This window comes from Vicugna pacos, chromosome 16 (genome assembly GCF_048564905.1).
Source record: "Vicugna pacos chromosome 16, VicPac4, whole genome shotgun sequence".
Classification (NCBI taxonomy): Eukaryota; Metazoa; Chordata; class Mammalia; order Artiodactyla; family Camelidae; genus Vicugna; species Vicugna pacos.
The window spans coordinates 42,846,670-42,865,582 of record NC_133002.1 but is presented as its reverse complement, the minus strand read 5'-3'; the positions used below and the strand labels follow the sequence as shown (position 1 = coordinate 42,865,582).

At 41.4% G+C, this 18,913-nt stretch overlaps 1 protein-coding gene across 4 annotated transcripts in view; it reads right to left on the bottom strand.

Moving 5' to 3' along the window:
* Positions 1–18,913, bottom strand: part of SMG6 (SMG6 nonsense mediated mRNA decay factor) — a 190,987-nt gene that overhangs the window by 147,143 nt on the left and 24,931 nt on the right. For all 4 annotated transcript variants that reach the window (XM_006214454.4, XM_015248021.3, XM_072939028.1 and 1 more), the window contains exon 9: positions 1,608–1,669. In XM_006214454.4, coding sequence (XP_006214516.1) covers positions 1,608–1,669 — 62 coding nt within the window. The remainder of the gene's footprint in view (positions 1–1,607; positions 1,670–18,913) is intronic.

The window sequence follows — 18,913 nt, the reverse complement described above, 5'->3', positions numbered from 1 at the left end:
GTCCTGGCTTAGAGCAAACACAACACATAAAAATTTAAAGAACAAACACAGGAAAAGGAAAAAAGGAGAGAAAATAGTGGCTAGAAAAGTAGTAAGGGAAAGAAAGATTTTAAAAATGAGAATTAAAAAAAATAAAGAGATAAGGAACCACAGCACCTATTTTTAAAGTGCAGCATAACAGTACTTCTGCTACGATGTGCTATTTTATGAAATGATATTGGTATCATCTTACCAACCCTGTAACTGCAGTTTTACATTACTCGCTAGTGACTGGACTGGGTCTACTGTGACCAACTAGGATACTAGATCCTCCTCTCCAGTCTTTCACAATCTATCCATTTCTTGTAATGATTCAGTCATTCCTACAAATATTTACTGAGCACCTATTACATGCCAGACACCACGGATACAGCAGCGTTAAGCAAAACCTCCTGCCAGAGTAGAGCTAACATGGGGCTGGGGTGAGGGTGGGGTGAAAGGGGGTGCTACTGATGCACCCAGTGTGAATTACTTTACACTTACTTCTGCTAATGGAGATGCATTTACTGGCACTATTCCAAGTTTCCCGAGTCATCTCAAAAGCAAAACTATGGCCATCCCTGTCACTCCTGCCCAGGTTGATGACAAATGAGTATATAATAGGCACACTTTCTAGTTGACCCTCCATGAACAGTGTTTCGTCAAGCAGGACAAAGCCTTTCAGCTTCTCCCACTCAGGAAAACTTCTAGAGCATCACAGATAAACTTACAAGGTTATGACAGAAAGTGAAAGGGAAACACTGACAACTGACGGATCTATAACCCAAAACAAATCACCTCAAAGAGGAGCTCACAATAAAACCTCCAACTTAGAAAATGTTAAAATGCACAGAAGACCTGAGGGCACTGCCACCCGTTCCTCTCCTGGACTGATGAGGCATTCAGTATCGGAGCACCAGCTTTACACAGTGGGGAGAAACTCTGATCCACCAAAGGAATACTCAAAACTTGATCTCTTTTCCGAGATTTAATGGGTCAAGTAACAGGGCCTCACACATACCACCTTCCCAGAGATTTATATGGAAATCCAGGGTGGATGGTGAAACCATAGAAAAGTCTTAGCATTTACTGAGATCAGCAATATGGTGCAGAAAACTGAGCACAGGAGGAAGAAAGAGAAAATGTTGAAAGAAAGAAAATGCTGCTCTTCTCTTTAAGGGAAAATTAGTGGACAGTTTTCCCCCAAGGAGGACCCCTGGCAGCTGCACCCAGGGACTAAGCATGACTTCCTTGAGGAGCTCACTAGGGGCTGAGCCGGAAGGCAGAGGAAAGAGAAACCCAGAGGGATTAGGGGTGGAGGAGTAGGGGGAGGGATTGGGAAAAGATTGTGGTTAAAAGGGGGGTTTAGTAAAGGTAGAGAAAGAGGAGCCAGAGGGTTAGAGAGGAATGTTTCCCAAACTTCACGAGCTCAGTAGGAGAGTGAAAGAAGGGAAGAGGAGAGAAGGTGGAGGCCCGTAAGAATTCACACCCTGTGCCCTCAGTTACAAACACAGTCTAGTTGCTAACAATATTAAATTCCAAAATGACTTGTAATGTAGGAAAATAAAATAAACATCCTGCACACTTACCCAATCCGGGTAAACAGCTTCCCATGGGCATGGAGAAAACTGAGGATGAACCTTTTGTTCAGCTGCATGGGAAAAAGAGAGAGGAGAAAACAATTAAACTTTCCCCAGTTTCCTGTTACTGAACAGAGTCCCTAGTGACACAATAACCTGGCCAGGGTCTAAGGGGTGGGCACTAGGGATGGGAACCAAGTGAACATGCCCAAACTCTCACACAGACCCAGGGCCCATGCCCAACAGCTGCTGCTCAGCTGAGACAAAATGACAGCAAGCTCGGTGAGCGGACAGCACCCTCTGCTGGCAGTGCTGCCTGTGTGCAGGGAGTGAAGCCCTGAATCTCAACTACGCCGGGAAAAAAGGAAGATACTGCCGCTCTCTACCATCTAGGGGCCACTCTGGCCCCATAATGATGGAAATGACATTATTATCCAAGGGTGATAATGATCTTGGATAAGTTCCAACCTTATTTATGAGCTGTTTTCCTCTACCTACCCAAAAAGCAGAACTCTTCTTCAGTAACCCAGGGTAAGGTAACCCACCAGTAACCAGCTCATCAAATTGTACTTTTCCAGCTTTTAAAATTAAGGTTCAAATATTTCCTTTTTTTCTCTTTTAAAGAAAAGCCAAAAGCTGGGTTTTTATGTGAAATCACCTGGCTTTTAAATGTTGGCTACTAATGAAAAAAAATTAAACATTAGTCAAGCCAAAAACACACATTTGCCAGCCACATCTTGCTCACATCCATAAGCTACCACAAATTTGCACTCTCAGTTCAAGGTTCTAGAAAATCTACTTCTATCAAAACTCAGAAGAGATATTCCTCTGAAGAAAACAAGGTGGGGAAAAAGACTCCAAAGAAAAGTGGAAATAATCTAAAGACTTAAACCCTGTCATCTTCCCTGGTCTCCTGGAAGCAATACCCCTGGAATCAGACAGGAAGAAGAGGGGGTTGTTCTCCAGGGGGTGGTTAGGGCAAAGAACAGTCCAGCACCCATGGATGCTTTGCCCAAGAGGGAAAAACTCTTCTGGTTTACACCCTTGCAAAACAGACCATCAATCAAATTGTGACAGTTCCACCAATTTCCTATGGAAGCTGGGTTTGGGGAAGGGAGGGCATTCTCACTTCATCAATGACATTCAACTGCAAACTCTGCATACAAGCTTCAGTCTTTATTTTTGCTTAAACAAATTACATTTAATCAGCAATACTAGCATTAAACATTCATCTCTGTAGTTAAAAAGCTCAGAATACTTCATGGAAGGTAATCTGTCTCTACAGTGAGGTAAGTCAGGGCCAGAGACACTGGGTTCCAGGATCGGAAGGGAAAGATAAGGAAATCTTGCAAAACAAATGGCCGATGGTTCCACCGCTGTTAGCAGCAAGGCCTTGGGCTAGAATGCGAAGCATTAGATCTACTTGTGGAGGAAGGTGGTGAAAAACAAGGACTTACTCTTCAAACCTCGGCCACTGACCTGCTGTGGGATCTCAGGTAACTGATCTAACCTCCCTGTTTTTCTTTCTACACAATGGAGATAACAGTAACTATCAATTAAGGGATTGGTACATGAGGTAAAGCAAGTAAAAGCACATGCCTGGCATGCTGTAAATACCCAAATGTCAGCTGAATATCCTCTTCCAATGAATGCAAAAGCCACTGTTAAAATGTGAACAACTGGAGAATCCAGGTGAAGGATATAAGGGAGTTCTTTGTATTATTCTTACAAATTTTCTATGGGTATGAAATTATTTCAGAATGAAAAAGTAAAAATATACATTCTCTCTCTATTCTTGTTTTAACTCTATTGTCCCTTTTTCGAACTGTCTATCATAAACTGGTTAACTCATCCATAACTAGGAGTCCTTTAAAGTTGGTTACATTTATACATATAGAGTACCTTGGTAGAAACAAAAGATACTAACCCATCTCACTCAAGCTAATCACCACCCCTTCCCGGAAGCCACAAGGTAGCTCAGAAATTTAAGCAACTTAAACCAGTAAACGGAAGAGTTAGAACCTGAAGCCAGGTCTTCTGATTCTAAAACAGTTCTCCTCCCCTTAAACTGCCATCTATCTTAGTAAGAGAGCAGATGAGCTTATTCATGAAGGGTCGATAAGGGTTAATAAGGGCAACTAAAAAAGCAGTTCAGTTTTACTTTTAAGTTTTCCTTACCCATTAAGTAGGAAACTCATACTATGTAACCCACAATGCCTCCTGGACTAAAATGAGCGCACCAAGAGGTTTTGTCTTTTTAATTGTGGTTATAGCTATCTTTCCCAAAGATCTTTCTCTTAGGATAGTAGATGAAGCCTATCTACTTAGTCACCTGAATTCATACTGCTGTTACCGTATTTAGCAGCATCTAGTAGAACGTGGATTTCAATACATTATTTTTCAACTAGTGATAGTAAAGGGAGTCTTAGGGAACTTTTCAAACTATACACACATTCTCTCTGACCTTGGTTAATGAGAACCACTGCTTTATTTTTAGTCTGAAAGTACCTGTTACCCTAAACATAGTTTCTCTTTATTTGTCACCAACAACATTTCGAGTAAGAAAGAAGCTGAAGTGCAGATTCATTCTAGAGAGAGGTAAAGGCATATACTGAGGAACTAGGTTTGTTACACGTTGATCAAAATGGGACTAAGCAACATTGCATACAATAATATGAAGTCAGCAAATGCTGAGGCAGAACTTTTGGAAAACAGCTGATACCATGTTCACAGTAAGGAAGGTGTTAGTCTGAAGGTTCCTCCCTCTCCAGCACATCACCATGGATTTGCTTCCATGTTTGGAACTTTTTGATTCTTAACAATACACTCAGATGCTCATAACTCAGGTAGAGAAAGCATTGTTACTCCTTGAATGGAGAGAGTATCTGCCTCCAAATCTTCCTGGCACATACTGTTCACCAGAAACTTAAAGTGCTTCCTGGGTGCAGCCCTGAGAGGCAACGTGAGAATTATTAACTCTTTGGTTCAAGTCCAAAACCAACTCATCATGGACTCCTGAGCCTTTTGTACCTTCTAAAAGCAGTGACCCAAAGAGACACTAAGGGCAATAGTTGGATGGGTAGGTCTCTGGGCACTCACAATAAAGTCTGTCCTACCATTAACTGTGGAATTATGAGTAAAATGGTTTGAGTTGTTCCTCAACTGTGAAATGGAATTTCCAACACTAATGTTACCTAACTCAGAGCTGAAAGGATAAAATGAAATAATACAAATTAAAGCACTTTGAGGAATAAATGTCTTATTCAAGCCCTGGTTATTATCACCCAGAACAGCCTAAGTTCTCTGTGAGCTGTGGAGCAAGGAAGGAGAAAGCTGCTCAGAGGCAGCAAGACAACATCAGAGGAGAGGATTCTGAAATACGCCCGATTTTAATTCCTACTAGTTGTTCCTGCTTCCAAAAAGTTGTGTGGAAAACCAAATTTCTGAAAAGGGAATCATTTTAAGGATAGTAGGAGCACTCAGCATTAAGAGAAATTCCAACACACATCTTTAAAGTGTTTTGGTGAGCATAAATGATCATCCTCTATTTTATTCATCTGGAATGTCTCTACTTTTATATACCAAGTACTAAAAACAAAAACAAAAACTTTGTTGTTTTAAAAGGGGGCTCTAACTATTTACAACAGCCAAGACACGGAAGCAACCTAAATGTCCATCAACAGATGAATGGATAAAAAAGATGTGGTATGTGTATACACACACATATACATACAATGGAATATTACTCAGCCATAAAAAAGAATGAAATAATGCCATTTGCAGCAACATGGATGAATCTAGAAATTATCATATTAAGTGAAATAAGTCAGACAGAGAAAGACAGATATCATACAATATCTCTTATATGTGAAATCTAAAAAAAATGACACAAATAAATTTATTTACAAACAAGAAATAGACTCACAGACATAGAAAACAAACTATGGTTACCAAAGGGTAAAGAAGTGGGAGGGAGGGCTAAAACTGGGAGTTTGGGGTTAACATACACACACTACTATATATAAAATAGACAAACAACAAGGACCTACTGTATAGCACAGGGAACTATATTAAATACCCTGTAATAACCTATAATGGAAAAGAATCTGAGAAATTATATATATATAGGGGGGGGGGAGAGAGACAGAGATGTATACCTGAAATACTTTGCTGTACACCCAAAACTAACACAACATTGTAAATTAACTACACTTCAATTAAGAAAAGGGAGGGTGGCTGTATCCTCTTAGATATGAGACTACGTAAGTGAACACCAAATTTCAATGTACCTGTTAGTAAATTGTTGAGCCTGCCATCAAAGCCCATTTCCCATCCCCCTAAAGCACTGAGCTCACAAGGTGGAGAAGAATGTGAGCACAGAGGTAAAGTTGCCCACCTTCATCCCTGTGCTCCCCTTCCAGCTGCAATCAAAAGCAAACCAACAAGACACAGTCCCCAAAGCCAAAGAATCTCTAGTCCAAGTACAAAAAAATAAACAAATAACATACCAACTTGCCAACTCCCCATTTACGCTCCAAAACCTAAGACAAGGCCTACAGGCTCTGAAGGTGCCAGGAGGCATTGTGTTTCCCTTACTGCCACTACCCCTCAGCCAGGGAAAGTCTGCGGCAGGGAGATCTAAGGAGATGATGGAGAAAGTGAGGAAGTAGGGCACACAAACCTATCAGTAAGTGGAAAACTATCAGTAAGTCAGTAGTGTCGTGACATTTAGTGGGGATAAAAACTGTTCGCTGGAACTTTCAGTATTCCTCTTTCCAGAATATGGATAAAGAAAGTAGCATAGGCAAGTCAGGCAGCAAGACTCAAATGCCTTGTAGGGAGAGAGCAAATCACACAATCCTCAAATCCTTCACTGGGACTAAAGAGCCTCACTGAGGCTGAGTGGAGTGGGTATGGTGATTACTCCTCACCTTCAGTTTCTTCACCTCTGAACTGTTCTGGGCAGGATGACAGCTCAATTAGCTCTAATTAAGCCCAAGTTCCATGTAGAGAAGTCCTACTTAGACGGCTGGATCTGAGCCATGTGAATTCAAGTATAAAACGTGCCACTTAAAACCAATGCACCCTTGAAACAACAGCTCTCACTCTCACGATGCAGCTTAGTGCTGCCTCAACAAAGTCTTGCATTAAAGCAATTTACTTGCTATTACTTCATTATCTCTCCTACTTAAAGCCAGCAGACTGCAGGGAAATTGGGCTAAATGTCAAATCAGCAGTCAGCTCTGGAAAACCCAGCCAGCAAGCAGAGGGACAGTTGAGCTTAGAGTACCCAGCTGGCTCTCAGGAGGGAAACTGGCACTAGGTCTAAAAAAAAGAAAGAACTATGAATTTGTGATTATTCTGTATTTATTGCTCATCTGTTTACTAGGGGAGGGAGTAGTGCAGAACAGTATGAACAAAGACCACTGATCTAGGTTCAAATTTTGATTATGCCATTTATTTGCTATATAACTATCGACAAGTCACATCAACTTTCTAAGTCTGTTTCTTCAACTATAAAATGAGAAGGTTGCATGAGATCAGTATCAGTGATTCCATAACCCTGAGTTTGTGCTCATCATAAGAAGAGCTTTTGTAGAAAATGCTAATTCCCCAGTCCTACAGAATCAGAATCCTGACATGGGGAGGGGGATGAAGGGGACAGCAAATCAGCATTTTTCAAAAGGTTTCCAAGTAATTTGGAAAGACAACCAGATCTGGGGACCAGTCGGCTAGTTCATGGGTCAGCAAATTATGGCCCAAGGGTCAAATCTAGCCTGCCACCTGGTTTTTAGTATGGCCCATGAGCTAGGATAAGAATGTTTTTTTATATTTTTTAATGGTTGAAAAAAAATCAGAAGAACGTTTCATGACACATGAAAATCATATGAAATTTAAATGTCAGTGCCCACAAATAAAGTTCTACTGAAATATAGCCACACTTATTTACTATCTGGCCCTTTACAGAAAAAGTCTGCTGATCACTGAACTCACCAATAACACTGGGGTCTCAAAAAATGTCTCTACCTGCACATCACTTGAGGGCTACCACACACATACTGGAAACACCAACGATTCTCATGGGCTGTTTAAAAGAAGCCCCACCTCCCAGGATGTTCTGATACCTACCCTCCCTTCTACCACCTCAGGGGAATCACCAGTCCACAGCATTCCTCCTAATTCTAAAAGCCCACAAATTACAATTATAACTAAATCTAACCTTTCTTGCCAGATTCTGAGCAAACACCATCCTACTCTATGACAGCACACACACACACACACACACAAAACCCATCAAATGACAAAAGACTGCTGCTCTCAAAGCTTTTGAACTCAAACACCCCAAAGGCTACAGACAAATATAAATGGGGCTCTCCAGGTTTCTACCTTCAAAGCCACTATGGGGCTAAGTAAGTGACTGGATGGAAACACAGCACATCCAAGCCCAATAAAGATCTCACTTAGGCTAGAGGGCCCCAGGACATTTTCCAACATCCCTAATCAAAGGAAAGTGCCAAATTAAGGTTAATGAATCCCTATGTTGTTTGGTCTGACATTCTACAGCTCAGAAGTGCCACCAGCTTAGCATCTCAAGGTATGTACAGAAACAGAGAAAGTTCAGCCAAAGGACAACACTGTTGCTCTGACTGGGTTACTTTCTGAATGACTCTTCTTTCTGACTCATCTCTCTCAGAGCCTGGGAACTCTCATGCCCATCCACCCAAAAAATAAAGGAGCTGGGACACCCTTGCACGGCACAATAAGAAAAGGAAATGGCTGAAGCTCCCATTTGGTGATCAGGTAGGCAACCAGAAAATAGTTTTCCAAAGGCACATACACAAGCTCAAACCATCTTTTACATGAAGGGGTCAAAAGAGTGCTGAGGATGGTGAGCTCCTTCTCATACTGTGTCCATCCATTAATTTATTCACTTGACAAAAATTTACTTGCCATCTTCTAGGTATGTGACACTGCACATGACCTGAGAACAAGGCAGAGATAACCCCTGCTCTGTGGGTGACACAATTGTAAGGTACCATGATTGGGAAAGTACAGGGTGCTATATATTCCACAGCAGGGGCATCAGAGATCTCAGAGGAAGAGACCTTTGAACTGAAAGCTGAAGTTTCAGTAAATTAATCAGTGGGTTTTGGAAGGGGTAAAGAGTCATGCCTATGTGACATAAGCAAAGGGGACAGCATGCGTGATGGTCCCAAGGGTGGTATGTGGTAGACTGGCCTGGCCAGGTGAGTGATTCTGCAGGAGGGAGACTGGAAAAATAGGGTGAGCTAAGTTGTCGAAGTCCTTGTTAAAGAGTTTGATCTTAACCAAAGCCACTGAAGGGTTTTGAGCAGGGAAGTGACATGAGAAAACTTCCATTTTTAAAAGGACATTCTGACTACTGTTTAGAAATTTGGGGATTTTTTTTTAGGGGGGAGTAGTTCGATGGGGTCAAGTGTTTGGAGGCCAGGAGACAAGTCAAGAAGCTGCTGTAATCATCCAATACCAATAGAGACAGAGAAGAAAGGGGAGACAAAAGAAAATGATGATTCCACACTGAGACAATCAAGACCCCTGTCCCTAACCCCTAGTGGTTCAAGTTCTGAGTAACTCAATTTACAGAGACCAGCAGTGGCCCAGTACTGAGTAGAAGTCTTTAGAACCACGTCAAAGTCTTAAACTAAGTGAAACACTGATTTCATTTTCAGAGATAATCTGGATATTGTTATTTCCTTTTAATAATATTTTTAAATGGTCTAGCATGGTGCTTGGTACTTAATACATATTCAATAAGAGACTGTTGAAGAACCTATTAAAATATATAGATTTGATAGTGATAAAATTGATTATCCAGGTAATACACAGAAAAAACTCACAAGAAAAGCAGTGCAGTACTAATATTAATGCTGGGGGGAAATAAGATACTCATTACTATTTATGAGAATTTAAATATCTCCCTTTGAGGCGGGTAATCTGGCAAAACCCAAAACTATTCAAAGGAAAACAGAGTTCTATCAGAATTTAAACATTCTGATCCTGAGTAACAGCAGTTCCATCTGCTTCACTCCAGCCCAAGAGACTGGGTGAGAAGCAACCACAGCCGATGTCAGAGTAAAAGCCAAAGTCCTTACAATGGCCTATAAGAGGCCTATGTAATAATCATTCTTCACTCCTGAGGCCTTCTGTGGCTTGGATGTGCCAAGCACACTCCCACTCAGGGGCCTGTGTATTTACTCTCTAGCCCAGTGGTTCCCAATCTTTATGGCATACTGGAATTTTCTACAAATCCTTTAGAAAGACAGATGCCTGGCTTCTATCTCCAGACAGTCTGATTTAATTGGCATGAGGGGGAGACCTGGGCATCAGGATTTTTAAAAGCTCCCCAGATGAGAACCATTGCTCTAATTTATCTCATTTTTATAGCACTTATCATCAATTTTTACATACACACACAACCATGATAGCAAGGACTTTGTGTATTTTGCTCACCACAACCAGCAGGCTCATAGAAGGCAACCTATAAATATCTGGCAAACAAATAGCTTTTCTAGTCTGGTCTTTGGCTGTCCCCCCAGCCTCCACTCTTGCTGATAGAGCCTAACCTTCAGCAACAAACAATTACTTGTGGTGCCCTAAATTCACCGTGTTCCTCCTGCTGCTATGCCCAACCTCAGCCTAATGCCTCCTCATGCACTCCTTTCTATACCTAATAAAGCCCTACTTCTCCCTGTTTAAACCCCTCTTCCCAACCCTCTACCTCCAGGCCAAGACTGATACTTTATCCTCCAGGCTCAGAGACTCTTTCATATACCTCTGTGATACCAGGTATCACAGTACATCTTAATTATATACATACATGTCTGTATATATACATACAGCTCTGTCCACAGAACTTTTCCATGATGATGGAAATGTTCCTTATCTTCACTAACCAACACAGCAGCCATTAGCCACAGGTAGGTAATGAATATTGGAAAGGGGGCTAGTGTGACTGAGGAACTGAATTTTTTATTTTATTTTAATTAAATAGCCACTAGCTAGTTGCTACCATACAGACGCACAGCTCTAGACAAATGTCCTTTAGTGAATGATTCGTTTCTATATCCTAGGACCCAGGAATTATCAACAGTGGTGGAGAGCTGGATGGAGAGATGAATGGATGTGCAAGAATTGGCTTCAAAGATTACAATACTCATATTTTTACAATTTCTGGCTTGCCATATGGTGGGAGCAAAAGACATTCTGAAGCACAAATAAGGCTCAGTCGATGCGAGCAAAGGACTGGACTTCGTCTGTCCAGCTATATAGTCCACACAATGTGGGAGTGTGGCCTAATATCTGATTTTAACTATTGGATCGCAGCTTTCAGAAGCTTAGGGGCAGCCCCCAACTAAACACAGGTTGAATTTACAGAGCTGGCTGTGTGCTTTAGGAGTTAAAAGTCCCCTAAGCTACTGAGACAGAATTCAGACTTTAAGAGCCCAAGTTTTCCCAGCTGAATGAAACAAGTGTGTCATACTCACCCACCTTAATAACAGTCAAAACTTATCCAGCACCTCCTCTATGTAAGGCACATTTCTAAGCACCTTATGACTATCAACCCATTTAACCTTAGAACAATCCTGTGAGGTAAGTACTACTATTCTTTCTATGTTACAGATGAGAAAACAGAGAGGTTAAGTGACTGGCCCAAGTCTGGTTCCAGAGTTTGAGCTCTTATCTTTCACCTTTAAAAAAGGCAATCTTTTTGGCAAAACCAGGAATGACACTGAGGATGTTTACAAAGTTCAAAAGCTAAAGCAACCCCAAGCGAAAAACCACCAATGGTTCCAGCTATCATTCACTGAGAGTCCACTAGGCCAAGCCAACTGAGAAGTCTTGCAGATTAAGGGAAGTAAATACTTCCAATCCAGATCATATCATGTAAGTTGGTGGAAGGACTTAACTGCACCCTAGGATAACGCCAGCCAGAAGGGAGAAAAGAGAAAAGTGAGGAAAGTGAATAAAAGCTCATTCTCTGTATCAGTAAAACAGCAGTAATAAAGCTAATAAAATTAAAACCCTAACAATTTTCTAAATAAATCCACAATCTGCCTGATTAATGAGGAAACAGTTCTTTAAGAGTCAAAGAATATATGTGCGTTTTCACACACGATCATCAAGGGACTGTGCACATTCCAGAAAAAAATATCTGAAAACATACCCTCCTGCCTACCCACCTACCACAATACAGGAAAACCCCTGAATCTCTCAGGAAAGGGAGGAGTAAGAACTAATCTAAGAACCCAGAGAACGAAGCTTCAGTTTAAGAAAGATGTGGTCACAAAAAAGGTTTCACAAACCACTCTGCTGTGGGCACCAAAAAGCAAATAACAGGCATAACAGGGAGCTGTGACAACCTCATGTGAGCTTCAGATTTAAGCAAGGCACCAAATAAGGGAAGGATTCTGGCGCATCAACTCCTAGGAAAAGTGTTTCAAGTTAAAAATGGTTATTCAGGTTTGGATGTGAACTTCTGTATCTGTTCTTTATCAACAGAGGCACCTCTACCTCACTGGCAGCTAGCAGTAGAAAGGGAAGAAAACTGTTGGAATAAAAATGGGCTTCACGTAGACAACAATGTGAGCCAGCACAGCCTGGCATTTACCTGGATGCCAAAGACAAGGCTGTAAATATGGCAACGCAGAACTTGTGGGATCCCACATCCCAGCTGGACCCAAGTATCAGCAGGAGCAGGCAGGCCATGATGTAACTTTTCCCCCAATAGCCAGACAGTTCAACGTTAAGGCCGAAAACCACAGCACTTTTAGTGAGAGACTCAGTTTCACTTGCCTGCTTCCATCTAGTTTTTTGTCAGTCATATCCTTTTTGTGCTGGTTCCCAGATCCAAAATACCTAGTTCAAAAGATGTTTCAAGTTCTTTATCTTTGATCCAATTCTCCTCTTCATTCTCCTTAGCCTCTCTCAACAATGAAAATCAATCTGAGGCTCACAAGAAGGTAGGCAAATCATGAGTATTAACTTCTTCCTACCTTATTTACAGTGTTTTATCCCTGTCACTGTTACTATTAAATGCATAGGGAAAATGTGAGCTTAGAGTTACAAAGGGAAAAGAATGAAAATGACAAGCCAAAAACCAATTACTCTGGGTTACACAGTTTGCTGAGTTTGTGACAACTTATCAACCTGCATGGCTCTGATATATGTGCTTTTCTGTGTGTGTGTGTGTGTGTGTGTGTGTGTGTGTGTGTGTGTGTGTGTGTGTGTGTGTGTGTGTGTGTAATGCTATAATAGTTTTCTTTTAAATTACAACTTTTCATTCTGTTCCACAAAAGCCTTTATTTCATAGCCAATTCCCTTTGCCCCATATGTCCTAATCCGCATCGAGATTTTAGCTCTGAGGTGGAAGAAATGAAGGTGACTGAGCTAAAAGTCTGGGGCTCCATCTAGGTGCAGAAAGCTACACTGGGGTTAAATGCCAGGTCTGTTGATGGCATAAACTAGATCCTATTTTACAGATGTAGAAACAAGGAAAGAGAGTGAGAAATGTGTTCACAGAAATACAATGAAATTTAGGAATATGACCAAGATCTGATTCCTAGTCTGTATGAGTCACAAGGGACAGCTTCTCAGAGAGCACTGAGGGCAACTACCAGTGCCTTATTCAACCTCTGGATACATGTCACTTCAAAGTATTTTAAAAGCCATACTGTTTTACAGATCTGTCCAGAAGTCTAGAAGAAAATATGCCAAAGAAATTCCTTAAAGAGAATGTCAACTGATTTACACATAGTTTGCTTTTACAAATTAGGGCCTAGCATCTCGGAGATTTGTGTCACAAGTCAGCTCAAAATCTCATTAGACAGAATAAGATTTTAGTATCTTTACCAAGAAAGAAACACTCTAGAAAAATGCAAATCCACAAAGGTATTTTTCCAACTCCTCTTTCCCATTTGCTTCAGTCGTTGCAGTCCTACTGTGCGTGTGAAGAGCAAGAATAGGACTTATTGCCAATGGTTACAACACAAAGCATAACTTAATCCCAAGCCAAGCTGGCTTGGCTCAGAAAGCTTCCCAGAATGATGGAAGGCATGACTGTAGGATGACTCAACCTTTGCTAATGCATAAAATAAAGCAGAGAAGAACTATTTGAAGGATCCACTTCTAAGCTTGGGCCAAATCAAAAGCCCAGAAGTATCCACTTTGTTATGAATCTTCAGTTCCAGCTGACTGATTAGACAGCCTCAGTGTGGATGTCTGTACCATGGCCTAAGATGTTCTAACGACAGACTCTTGGCTAGGAATCTCAGAAGCAACCACTCGCTGTTTCTAACCACACCATGCTTTTATCCGTGTTGTTCCTTCTGCCAGAAAAGTCTGCTACCCACATCTCCCTCAAGAACTTCCTTCATCCTTTAAAATTAACAACAGATAACCTTTATAGGTAGCTTTCCCTGTTCATCATGAGTAAATCTCTCTCCTCTGTATTACTTCTATACAGTGTACATATTTCTATTATTACATTTGTAATATTTCATTACAGCATTTATTTACATATCCATTTTTCTTACTAAACTATATCTTTGAAGGAAGGACCAGTATCATATTTACCTTTCTAGGTGCAGTGCACCTAGAATAATGATTAACATATAAAGGTACTCACTAAATGTTTATGGAAACGACGTGAATGGGGACAGAAAAAATCCTGATCCCCTAAGAGATGACTAGCTGACCTGAGAAAGAGGTTTCACAACTGAATGAGCAAAAGAAAATAGAAAAATGTTCACCTAAAACTGTGAAGCCTGTTATTTAAGGCAATGTATAAAGGTATATTCTGTACTGAGAGAGAAAATAAAAATAAGAAAGAGCCAAAGGGAAAAAGATTAGAGGTCAGCAGTAGTAAAAACATGACACACATGCATGCCAGGAAATCCTTCACATTTGTTTAAACCAGTTACAAGTTCAGCTCTAATCTCTGGAACAATTAAAATGGAGAATTATTCTGAATAACAAATTCATAAATGTACATGAGGTTAAAAAAAAAAACACCCACACATCATGACTATCTCCCATACTAAAATCAGAAATTTCTCCCATGGATTTCCACAAAGAAGACACCATGTAATGCAAACAGCAATGATTCCCTAGGCCTCTTTATTATTTGTCTTAATACAGGCTAATGACTTTACACCAAAGTACAATTCATTCAAAGCAATACAACCAGGGACCAAAATGTCACCTGGGTACAGGTTTTAGGCATGAATGACATGGAAAGAACAATAGGAGGAGAGATGCCTAGTGATTCTCAGAGCAAATATTCAATAAATTTTGAATCAGTGAATAGACAGAAGACAAACAACTGGAAAAATCACTGAAATTCTTAATAATAAAAATGTGTGGTATATATATTTTACAGGGACTCCAGCATCAGAAAGCATCTTAACAGTATTTTAAGTTCCTTCTGGTCTAGGGAGTCTATATACTAATACTGGGGAAAATAAAACTGAGCAGTAACTTCAATATTAAATATTTATGAGTAAAGTGAAAGGCTTCCAAGAGGAGAAAAAACCCGAGTTTCCCCCTAGAGCCAGACAAAGAGTTTGCCGACTAGAGTAAGATCACAAGCCAAGAAGACAACTATTTCATATTCTCTATCTCAGCCCAAACATCACACCCAAGACAGTGAAAACAGAGTAGATGGATGAAATCCTAGGGCCTTTAGGAGTAGAGAGGGATTACAAAACTACAGATACAGCTCCCCGTGAGTACGGTCAGAAATTTAAGAAAACATGGGAAACTAGTGAGAAAGGCAACATGGGGAAAACAGCGAGGTGGGTGCCTTCCCTTACCCACACAACAGGCAGTGCATTACTATACAGCGCAAGGTGCTCCCACCGCAGCATCACCTCAGCACTCTGTTCCTTCCTACAGCAGCTGCGGATTGAACATGGATCCAGTGTAAGGTCTCATTCTTACTTGGAAGGCGCTTCACAGAGTAGGAGCTGGATCCTAAGGGACGATTTACAGTACACCCGTACATACATTCCAGTTGGCTGGAGCTCAGCAGCTGATTGCTCCCTTGTCTAACTTGGTAAGGAGCCAAAGGAGGACTTTTCTCAGTCAACTCTCCCAGGCTGGAAAATTCTCTAACCCCAGAGTTCTGGCTTAAGTCTGGATATCAGGTTATTCAGGAGATGCCAAAACTACGTCTTTACATTGGCTTTGAACAAGTCTCTCAAGTACACCATACGGATTCCCACAGATCTCAGAATCATCTGGACATTAAGGCCAAAGATGGCCACTCTTCCTCTCACACACAGAGGAACATGCTTTTCAAAGCATGGCCAACATCAAAACAAACCATTCATAAATCACACATCAATCTCAACAATTCTTGAAGGGTGAACAAGCAACAGACACACTCATTAAATGGCCTGCCTATAACCCCTTTATTCTACGCTGAAAATCCTGCCTCTTCCACCAGTGCCTGAATTCTCTCTCACTGTGGCTGATCCCTACACCACGAAGGGCCAAATCCCAAGTCCGTTTCTCTGACTGAGAGGAAATGAAGGAAGAAATTTTAACAAGGTGTTTTTTTTATCTCAGCAGGCTCTAAGTCAGTGGTTCTCAACCCAAATAATGCCACTCCTCCCAGGGAGTACTGGGAAATGTGTAGGGGCCAACTACTGGCATCTAGTGGACAGGGCCAGGAACGCTAAATATCTTGCAGTGGTAACGCTCGAAAAATGAACTGTCCCATCAAGGGCAGTAACACCCTTGCTAACAATCAGTGTCCTAAATGAAGGACCTCAGGGCTAACTGCCTTCACCCTCCCAGCTTCAAGAGCAGTAGTGGGCCAAATTTCTTCTACAAAGGGTCAAGCAGTAAATAGGTTAGGCCTTGGGGGCCACATACATTTCTCCATCAAATGTGCTGCTGCTTCTTTTTAAACAACTCCCTATGTAAGAATGTAATAAACCGTGCTTAGCTTGCAGGCCATCGGCAGTCTTGTACCTACCCATTTCACAGCATTACCTGACTCATAACAGTCCATCTATATTGACAGATGCTGATTAAAATAAAATGCCATGCAATGTGTTATAAACAACTCCAATAATGAACATTACAATTTTGAAGAATGCAACATGAACTTCAGTATTTAGTCTTGAAACCTAAGAACTGAAGCATGTATTTGACTTCTAATCAGTTAAATAGTTCTCTCCTCTCCTACCCTGTGCATTTCAGCAGCAAGTTTTCTTTTTCAAACGTGTTACTGAAAAGAGCACAGGCACTTTCCCCCTCCCTTCAGGATATATAACTTCCTATTCACCATGTGTGCCACTCAACAAGTCTCTTTAAAATTACTACTGTTAACATTTTCTGAAATGTCTAAACCAAACCAAAGTCTGGAAAATCTGACTGGTATCTGGGTCCTGACTTTCCGGATGGTAACTAAAGGTCACGTGGGGTGGAAAGTGGCCTGTGGGTAACACAGAATACACACACGCACGCGAACAGGATATGTTGGTAATCCGGTTTCCTGAGACCTGGTGAGTTGTGAGAGTTCTCATCAACACCCTTGGGGAAGATGAAAAACCTTAAGCTGGGAAATATTGGATTTTAAGAAAGTGTTCATTCTTAGAATTAGATTTCTAGCTGAGGCAGAATAAGCAGGTACCCCTTTCCTTCTTCTACATTTTACTTGTCAAAAAACATAAACACACACAAAAAATAAATAAAGTGAGTATCTGACAAGGTTTCTTCACCGTGTGGAAGCTGGTGTTTGCAGCATGGCTTATGTCACGTCTCAAGCCCAGAAAGACGAAGAGTGTGGTTTTGGTGTCTAACCAGGCTCAACTGCACCCTGGCACTGTTTCTTCCCCCCCAGAGAACTTTGCTCTGCTAGAGGAAAGAAACCAACCTCACATCTTGAAACGAAACGGCTAGGATAAAAATAAAGCCCTGAAGTGGTTTGGTGACCGAGGTCATATGGGGCGTTAAGGGTTTGTAGGTAGGGCCAATGTACTTTGAGAAACTTCCACTCACTGCCAACCACAAAGAGACAAAGGCAGACATCAGCCCGAGAGTCCAGCAGTGATCCAGGCAGGCGGCCCCAGTCCTTGCCTATTAAGGGCTGCTTCTCATAGCAAACTCACAGAATCAGTATCTGCAAACTCCAGTCCTGGGCCTGACCACGCTGTTTCTTACGGGAAGAGAGAGCCAATCTGCAGCCTCTTCCTACAGAAAAAGGCTTGTATGAACTCCTGTCATCAAACAGTGTGAAATCTCAGTTCAGAGAAGATTACTTTCAAACAGCAGCCAGGGTGGAAGTGTATGACATGAGGTACACTCCACAACCTATTTTACAAGAGGAAACGCCTATACCAGTGACAAGAAGTTAATATAATGCCCACAGCAACCCAGAAAAACTGCATGATACCCACCTTACAGATATGAAATCTTCGTATTCATAAGGCCAAAAAATTAAGCTAACTTTCTCAGCTCAGCTATGATGATATACTTATGGGGCAATGAAATAACTGAGTTACCACGAACAAAATATTTACCTACTAGCATAGAAACTCACTTCTCTATCACTGTAAATTAAATCAATGCTCATACTACCCAGAGGAAATCAGGCTGAAAGCTATTTTGAGCCTTGTAGTGGCACTAGCTCTGGAACTGCCAGCCTGAAGGATAGCGATCCAGCTCTAGGAATTGGAACCCACTCCAATACAAGACAAGTCATCGTGCCCAAGGAGGCAGGCTTCTAAAACCATGCTCTGATCTACACTTGTGTTCATGGGTGGGGGCGGAGGGACCGAGGGGAAGGTGGAGGCATTACATGTGGACCACCCACACATTGCAGCGCTCTTCAGCAAGGTGGTGGTGGCGGCGGCAGCACCAGCACTCAGGTGCACAAACTATGTAAGGGGCACCGAAAAGCAAGACAAAGGATAGGTCTGAAGAAAATGCCACCTGCACACCACGCTTAAAAAAAGAAAGCCTTCAAGCAAATATAACAAGTCGAGCATGTGAAAGCTCTGTGCTACAGGCCACCTGACCTGGGTTTCCCACAGTGAAGCTGTGCTCCTTTGTTGGCCAATTTTTACTTTGCTGGACTCTGGATTAAAGGCAAGGAAAAAACACGCTCATACATTATCCAGCCTTGTAAAACCATGTATTCAGAGTCAGAAAGAAAATCATCATCCTCGACTTATAATAAAGCCTTGAATAAAAAAAAAAAACACCATAGAAACACGGACATAAGGGATTCAGGCAGAAGCAGCATGCAAAACTCCAAGTAGCTGGAT